Here is a 9092-nt window from a genome sequence, read left to right on the forward strand (position 1 = left end):
TTAAGATGAGAAAAGAATAGACATAAGGTTTCGGGGGCTGATTACACAAGTGATGTACTTCAAGTCTCAACTACAAGGTTTGCCCCCTGGAGTCAAACATACTTTCCCAGCCTCCTCTACAACACTCCATTCTTTTAACATCCTTCATCATCATCTCACTTTAAAACAGACCCCCTTGATGAAGCCCCCTTGAGCTTGGGAACGAGGAGGAAAAATAAACACAAATCACACAGATCCAACTGTGTGAGTTGGGGGATTGCTCGAGCATGGTGATGATCTTCTTTGCCAGGAACCGTCAGATGCTCTGGCGACTGTGAGCAGGTGTGTTGTTATGAAGCTGCGACGGGTTGTCCTGACACAACTCTCGCCTCTTCTCGTGCACTGAACGAATCAAATAGTCTGGCTCACATTGAAGGAGATAATTTGTAGCTTGGGTGCATTTGATGTACAACTACAAATCGGGTATCAAAAGATGCTTCAAGTTCACGGCGTGCTCAGATCGGAAATATTATCATGGTAGCGCTATTGAAATAAGCGCCTTATTTGATTTTTTACCATCACTATTCCAATAAATATCAACTACAGACATGCTGTGCATGTAGGGATGGAAAGCTGCTATTATTAGCACATCAGCCTGGGTACAAGAGGCCATGCATTGACCCATTATTAATTTTAAATAACTATGTGCTCCGATGCACATTATTTATTTAATGGAAAATATACAAGGGTCATTATTCTTGAGTTTGAGTTTTTACGTAGTTGCGGTTTGCAGTGAAACTGCATGGCATCATAGAGAGTGCTGTTTTTGGTTAATTCATCCAACAACTAGCAAATTGCTCATTCTACGGATGGCAAGTCATTTATCAGTTTCCTAGTCTGCTTATTTTGTTCATGGTTGCAGGGAGCTGGAGTCCATCTGGGTAAAATGCTTATGATGAAAGGGAAAATTATTAATTGGGCCGTTCTCCCGTCACGTGTGTGACATTTTCACAACAATTCTGTTGTTCTTCCGGGCTTCAAGCTGAGGTAATAAATGAGACTTTATCAACTATACAATATTTATTGTGTAACGACGTGTCACACAGGTGATGTAGCACATTTGCGTCAGTATATCTGAGAAGGGAAAAGTAAAAGCTAGCCTTAGACCAGGGGTGGCCAAGTTCGGTCCTCGAGAGCCACTGTCCAACCTGTTTTCCATGTCTCCCTTCTTCAGCCCAGCTGAATCTAATGATCAGCTCATCAAGACGCTTTGCAGAACCATGATAACGATCCGATCATGAATCAGGTGTGATAGTGGAGAGAAACATGGAAAACAGGCTGGATAGTGGCTCTCGAGGACCGAACTTGGCCACCCCTGCCTTAGACACACTAAATATCCTATAATTGTAAGGTCTCATTTTTTTTTCTGAATAAAACAACATTTGTGAATGTTCTGAACTCCTGTTTCCGTGCCAGTCACAGCATTTTCTCACCAACTAGATGAAAAAGAAATAGTGTCTCTACTATTTTCCTCAATTTCTTATGACAAATCAATTGGCAAAATATGACTTTATTGATGCAGCTCTTGTATTAGACATCATTCAATTGCGAAGGTACTGAATCAAATTTTCGGCCATGTAGAACAAATAGTGTAACATGAGGCTTGGGTAGAGAAAAAAACAGACATATACTGTACAGTTTTCAAATGACTCATTTCTGGTTAGGTCAAGACATCTTGTGCAATTGTGACATTTTCACAGCAGCGTCGTATGAGAAACTGCATCATGTCCCAGGAAGAAAGCGAGTGAACCGTGAGGTGAAAGAACTAGTAAAAGCTTTCCCTTGCGTGATCCCCCCCCCTCCTCCCCCGACATTTCTCACTTCGGGGTGAAACTAGAGAGCATCAACAAATAGTGTGAGGACACAAAGTCTGGAGGATTAAGACGAGCACAGCGCAGCAGATTGAAGCGATGGCACCTCGGAGGCGATCAAGTGGAAATATGCTCAAGCAGAGACAGGATGCGACAATAGAATGTAACCAAGTCAGCATCAGTTTGCTCTTGGAGGCCAAATTAGATTTTTTTTTTTTTCAGGTGTAATAGTATTATTTCATCTGAGACTCCATGAGAGCTGCTAAATCCACATCAAGCTGCGCATCAGTCAGCTTTTGAATAAACTTACGGTAGCTACTCACATCCACCCGTGGGTTTAAATTCCGTACACTCCTCTCCACGTCCCGTTGCCAGGCGAGCCGACACCTCTGCAGCCCCTCCGGCGTGCCCGGCGCGGGGGTCTCTTTGGGCCCTGTGGCCTTCTCCTCGCCTTCCTGCTCCCCACGCAAAAGCGGCGACGCAAACTCCCGTAGGGTCGCCACTTCCTTCTCCAAAGCCAAAGCCAGTATCTCAGATGACCCCTCTCCTCTTAGGCCGCGGATGGGCTGGATGGAGCAGGATGCTGGGAGGTAACCTAGCAGGGCATCCAGATGCCGAAGCATCTGCAAGTGGCTGCAAAAAAAGAAGAATTGATGTTAAACTCAGATACAAACCACTAAGTTTGTATTTTATGTGGGCTATGAAACTTTGAAAACAAAAAAATGGGTATATGGGGGAAAAAGATGGATCACAGCCCATATATCTACTTCGAAAATTAGTTCTTTGGTTACTTTTTCCCCATTTATTTTACAAAACAATAAAACACGAACAACACACAAGTGTTCCGAAGTTGCACTTTTCCTAAATTGATACAAACTCCTTGCTTGGCAGAGTGCTCTGCTTTTGGCACTACAAATGCATCCTTCTCACCTCGAGTGGACTGCCAGTTCCCCCTGGAAAGGACTGATGCCACGCCAGCACAGCAGCGAGAGCGCAGAGAGTCCTTGAGAAGCGAACAGTCGATGCTGAGGGCTCACTTCTACCCTCTTACAGCCCACTCGCCTCTGCAGCCAGCCGTCAATATCGCCCAAGCTATGATGAGGAGAATCTATGATGAAGACCCAGCGATCGAGCAACGCCAACAGACACAGAAAGTCCTCCTGAGCCTCGTCTGGGGGGGGGGGGGGGGAAGGTCATGGTCAACATGAAACTATAATAAAGTTGGATTTAAATGTGCCCTTTCACAAGACCAAAACACACTATCTTAGCAATGAAGTAGTTATAAGTTGACATTTTATGACAATAAAGAGACAGTGTGTAAAACTTATTTTGAGGTCGCACTCCCCCCAAAAAAATTCTATCACATCAGCATACATGTTTTTATATAATTTTAGCTTTTTATATCACTATTAGGCTAATTATATGACATAGGTCGTGCCCGCACTTTACATGAGGCTGACATGTTTTGCCGCCATCTTTCTACTACCCGAAGGAGAAAACTAGTAAATGGAGGCAGGAGGCTTGCGAAGCGTGGTCTCTCTGAGGCACCGTAGTGCGCGAATACTATGAGATGAAAACAAACTCGCAATGGCACTGTACAAAACGTATTGCACAAGAATAAATTGATAATGCAAGTAGAGTACCTGTAATTTCAAAATAATGAAGTCTACAATGTCCACAAAGTAAGTAATTTTATGACCATGACTTATTTCTATGAAAAGTTGAAATCTTATAACTGAGTATATATAGCTTCTAAATTGTAATTATCTTTTTATAGATATATAAAATAATGAGAGGCATTTGACAAGAATGGTCACAATTTTGCAATAAGTTATTTCATGAGAATTAAGTCGTAATATAAAGTGTAATTCGACAATAATAAATCCAAAATATGTAATTTTTTTTAAGTAATTTATGAAAATAGTCACAATATTACAAAAAATAATAATAATTGTAAGCCAATTACAAGCTCTAATTTTCCAAGAATTAAGTCTTAATTTTACAACAATCAGTATATCCTCAATGCAGTGCTTCTCAATTATTTTTTATGTCCCCCCCCCACCCCCAAAGGAAGAAGAAAACATTTCGCCCCTCCCCAATTCTCCAAGTCGTGACTACAAATAATATAATTTGTCTACAAAATGTTGTAAGTACACCTCTGCAGATGAGCTAATGCTCCTTCCACACTCTCTGACACTGAGTGCCATTGCCACCTACTGTCGGGATGTGCAATTACACATTATTCTAGTACAGATACAGTACTTGAAAGAAAAAACAACAAAAAAAAAAGTTTGAACTACACAATGAAATCACCCCCTGTAATGGCTTTGTTCAGTCATCTCACCGGAAGTGTTTTAACGTCGATTTTTATTTATTTCATTGGGGCAAATTAATTTGAGAAACTGTAGGTCAAGGTTCCACTTGTATTACTATCCGCACTGAATTTAAACTTTATAAATTCTAAATAAATGGGAAATAAATTAGAACGGTGTTATTTTGTTTGCTTTTCAATGTAAACTGAAGTCTCACTGCAATTTACCTGTTGTAATCTCAGGGTTGTTCAACAGTTGGATTTTGAAGTCTGCGTGGATGTCCACAGTGACTTGACCACAATGCAGGACAGTCGGTGTCGGTACGCTGGCGAGGACTGAAGCGTCTCGTCTCGGGGCGTAATGGAGCATGACATTGCATTTGACACGGCCAGAGTTCAGCAGAGGTGCCAGCCTGGTTACGGCAGTCACGGCGAGTCTGGCCGTGTTGAGATCATTCGGGCCGCCTGCGTCGTGCCGCTTGCTTCTTTTGGCTGCCGGCTCTGGGAAGGTGGCGGCCGAGGAGGAGGAAGAGGAGGAGGCGGGGGGACCGAGTGCGGGGAGCCACAACACTTGGCTTTGGGTTTGGATGACTGCGGGCGTGGAGCCGTGGCCCGCCTCTGTCAAGATGGATAAGCTCGTACCGACCGCTGGTCTGGAACAAAAATAGCGCAACGCTTAAAGGACCATTGACATCATAGGGACAGTAGCACAGATGTGTGTGTAGAAATACAAGTATGTGATTAACAACAACATTCCAGATGGTGAGAATACATCAGAAATTGCAATGACTCCTGAGGCAATAGTTTTTCTCTACATGCGCTGGAACAGGTGGTGGGAGATATCAGATTGCTCCCACAAAAGGAGAATGTCAGGTTATTTCAGGGGGGGGGGGGGGGCGTTGCCGTGGCAACCACCTGCATTTGGCTCATATTCACATTAGACTGCGGGCAATTAACAAGTAAGACTTATGCTATGTTTATTTTACAACTTCAGCTAGCATTATATTGGGCAAACTGGTCAAAATACTGTATTTAAAAAGTACTACAGATTTTGATACTCAGTATCGAACGTCCCTAAAAATAGTCAAAACTGTCAATATGACACAGAACAGCAACCTACAACAATAATCAATATGTCCCCGATATGATCATATTTGACGATGAAATTAAATTACACTGAGCTGTCGGCAGCAAGTACCACTCCCACCACCATTCGTCCGTCGACGACGCGATGCCACAGCTTGTCAACGTGAGGTCTGCAGGGCACCGCTGGCATGACTCGGGTCTTGTCATCGGCGGCCTCGTCCTTTGACTCGTCATCACTCTCCCAAAGAGAGACGAGTCCTTCCTGGAAAGAAAGACGATAATGACCGACGACAAGTGTGTGACAAGCTTGACGGCGATGGCGCTTTGGAGTTTGGATGTCAACAAAAGATTATTAAGGTACACAAGTGGTGACCCTTGTGTGTAAGTAAGAATCAATATTTTCTCCAATGTTGCTTTAAACAAGACTTAGTGGGATGACTTAAAGGGGGAAGGCGGGAGGGAGCACAATCTCACTGGGGCTCCGTACCAAATGGGCCATACCAGTACCAGGCTGCAGAATGGTGGTTGCGCAACACTGGTTTAGAGCCACCGTTTAACTTAAAATAATGAAAATCCTCTGATTTCAGCCTCTTAACAGTAATATTTCTGAAAGTCCTTCATGAAAGCAGACTGATGATCATTTGCAATCCTCCGCTTTGACCTTGGAAAACAATGATCAACATTTTTTTTTACATATTACATACAGGTCAAACCAGTAACTAAATCAAAATTTATGAGAAAAAAATTATAGTTTAATCTATTATAAAAATCAGTGTTATTTGCATAATATGAATAACCTGTAACTGGCGTGTAGTTTTTAAGCTAAACTTGAAGTAGCCTCAAGTGTAATCAACTAGTAGCCCTTCACATTAATCACAGTAAAAAAAAAAAAATTGGGGGGCAAGTACTGTACATTGCTCCCTCTTGTGTGCTATTGCTTAATTGTTGTTGATTTGTTAATAGAAAGCTTGCGGAAACCTTCTGCAGCGAAGCATTCACTTCCGCACCGCATAACGCACCGCAGCTGCTTTGAATTGACACGCAGACTCAAATGCTTTCTATTCCTTGCGGCGGACATACGGAAAACGTTCCACGTCCGTTCCGTAGTCGGTGTGAATTGGGCGTAAGGTTGGGTGTAAAATAATGACATTCGGGTCAATTTCGTGTATAAGTTGCATTGATCATCTGAGGATTGCTTGTGAAATTACAAATTTATGTTTTGATTTTAGCCTTCATATTAATTGGTCCAACATTACGCTTTATTATTTTTTTTCTTTTTACAAGTGCATATCTCGCCAGCCGGATTAAACCCCCTTTGTGGGCCTAATCCAGCCCGCGGGCCGTATTTTTGACACAAATGAAATAAATGATTAGGGATAGATGACTACCAAGTATCGGATCAGGCTGATACATGGTCTTATCTCACATTATCGGTACTTGTGATAACTACAAATGAGAATAATAGGAAATTGGCCTTAATTGTATGCGGCTCTAAGGAAAAATGGTTGGGATATACAGTGCATGTCTTTTTTTTAATTATCTGCCATTGTTATTATTTTATTTTTTTTCATGTACCAAATCAATACTAGGTACTGGTGACTACTAAAAAGAGTTGAGTGCTCGTCCTTGTGTAGGTCTGAAAAAAATAAATTGGTATCAAACATTCCTATAATTAATATGATAATCGACTCTAAAAGCATTCCATAGTGACAGCCCTACACGATGATCCTACGCACACCTGTTTAGTACCTGCTCAGGCTGTGTGAGATTTGGCTGTCGATGGTGGACCACATCAGCGAGCGCTCGCACAGACTGCTGCAGAACTCTGTCCTTCACTCTCACTTCTCCTTGAAGCTCTTGCAGCGCACTCAGTCCGCTCTGAGAGACAGATGACAGTCACATGACAGAGGAAGTCAAAAGACATGGGTCAGTGTTAGGAAAACGTGATGTTGTGATGCAACTTCAGCACTGTTTTCAGATGTCACCTGCAGTCTGGACTCTAAAGCTTGAATTGTGAGGAGGTGGTTCTCTGGTGGAGGGGACGTCTTCACTATTGCGCCACTGTGCTCGCCACGCTGAAATTGCAACATTTTGACATTACATATACATAAAGTTAAGTGACTTTTTTTTTTGTTTCTTTTGAACTAATTCAGCCCTACTGGGAGCTCTTATAAATTGCAGGAAATAAAAATGCATGTATCTCTTTAAGCAGTGAGTACTTTTTCCTTACAGAATAGGAGATCCCGCAGAGGTCAGTGATAATAAAATGTTCCAGCGGCTGCCCCGATAGACAGCCATCCTTAAATACCAACAATAACTGCTCTGTACCGCATCCAAGATAGTCATCCACATGCACAGAGGTCACATTTGACCACTGGGCGGCTATCTGCAAAACAAAATTCAGACAAGCTGTGTGTTAATGCTGAGAGTAGTGGGAAATTTAAAACAATGCTGCAATGACACACTAAAATAAAAAAAAAAACAAGCAACATCAGTGTTAAGTACAAGATGGGTAATGGGATCATTAGCCATCAATCTCTTTTTCTAATTGTCCTCATTAGTGTCATGAGTGAGCTGAAGCCAGTTTTGGCCACCCTACACTAGATATCTTGAAGGAATACAATTCTGCTCATACATACTTGAAATGTATCCTTCCACACAGCACACACATGGCCTTGGTCGAAAGATACAACAAAGATGACTCCATTTCTTCCCGTGTCGACCATCTGTATATTTTCAGGTTTTTCGAACGGGAGTGTGCATGTGTCCTTCACCACGCCGTTCTCCAGATAAACCAGTTGCTGATTGGAAGTGGCTGCAACCACAGTGCACCGCACCACATCACCTGCTTGGTGGGCTGACAGCACAGAGATGCACTTAGTGATGCAAATATAAGGGTGAGGTAAAATCACAGCACCGTCGAAGGTGTGACCGGTCCCAAGCAAATAGGCCACTGTTGGTTGAGTGGAGCAATGTTGTTGTTGTCCCAGTATGAACACTTGTCTCTTTTGGAGGGGGAGCTCGCCGATAAGACAGTGGGACAGCTGGAGGGGCACCTGTTTGACCCCTCCTGACTCCCTTGATACATGAAACACAGCATCAGCATGTGTCCACAACACTATGGGCCCCTGGAGGATGCAAATGTCCCCACTTAGCTTATGAGGAAGGGAGAACTCAATGCAGTTTTCCAGCTGGTTTGCACCAGTCAGAGTGAAAAGTTTATACAGAAAGAAATCCGCCTTCTTGTTCTTTTTTGCCACAAGGACAAACGGAGCGATGGTCCTCCTCTGAACGCACAAGACGCTTTTCGACTTTATGAAGGTGTCCACGCGTGCTGCGCTTTTGTGGCTAATGACAGCCGCTCCTTCTGCTGCCTGGAGGAAAGCTTCTTGCTCCGGTTGGAAGGAAAAGCCACGGAACGTCAACTCGCTTGTCACTCGGTTGTCATTTAAGCAGTGATGAAACGTGATTATCTTACCACGGAACGAGAGTTGGTTCGAAGTCGAAGTGACACCCTTCATTATGCTTTTAAACGACAACAAGGTGCATTTGTGGTGCAATTATTACTACATTTAAAATGCAATTCGCGTGTTTACGACTTTTTATCGTGTTTTTGTCGCTCAAAAACGCGCGCCAACCCGGAAGTAGCACGTTACGTCAGTCGAAGTGCATTGTGGGAGTTGCGTTTTGTCAACAGCGGTGCGTTCAGTCTTAAGCTAACTGTTTAGCGTCCGTGACCTGGCTAAAACGTATGCGCCGCGTAAGCGATTTATTTCACGCCTTAAAAAAGAAAGACATCGAACACGACTACGCATTACGACTACACACTCCATCCTTCCTTTATC

The 9092-nt window shown here is 43.0% G+C and overlaps 1 protein-coding gene across 1 annotated transcript; it reads right to left on the reverse strand.

Moving 5' to 3' along the window:
- Positions 1 to 1533: 1533 nt before the first annotated feature.
- Positions 1534 to 9079, reverse strand: fancb (FA complementation group B). Its single transcript, XM_077580227.1, has 8 exons — positions 7887 to 9079; positions 7478 to 7633; positions 7233 to 7322; positions 6997 to 7125; positions 5337 to 5509; positions 4390 to 4814; positions 2781 to 3021; positions 1534 to 2483 (listed from the first exon to the last, which is right to left on the reverse strand). The coding sequence occupies exons 1-8, from the start codon at positions 8766 to 8768 to the stop codon at positions 2084 to 2086; spliced, it is 2496 nt and encodes an 831-aa protein (XP_077436353.1). The 5' UTR covers positions 8769 to 9079; the 3' UTR covers positions 1534 to 2083.
- Between the last annotated feature and the right edge of the window lie 13 nt (positions 9080 to 9092).

This window comes from Vanacampus margaritifer, chromosome 11 (assembly GCF_051991255.1).
Source record: "Vanacampus margaritifer isolate UIUO_Vmar chromosome 11, RoL_Vmar_1.0, whole genome shotgun sequence".
NCBI lineage: Eukaryota > Metazoa > Chordata > Actinopteri > Syngnathiformes > Syngnathidae > Vanacampus > Vanacampus margaritifer.

Bases quoted from the DNA above. Each gene is read 5' to 3' on its own strand.
- fancb (XM_077580227.1), bottom strand. From the start codon at position 8,768: ATGAAGGGTGTCACTTCGACTTCGAACCAACTCTCGTTCCGTGGTAAG. The intron at 5,510-6,996 runs GTACTAAACAGG...CTTTCTTTCCAG, and splicing joins ATCTCACACAGCCTGAGCAG to GAAGGACTCGTCTCTCTTTG. The intron at 3,022-4,389 runs GTAAATTGCAGT...CCCCCCCCCCAG, and splicing joins CAACCCTGAGATTACAACAG to ACGAGGCTCAGGAGGACTTT.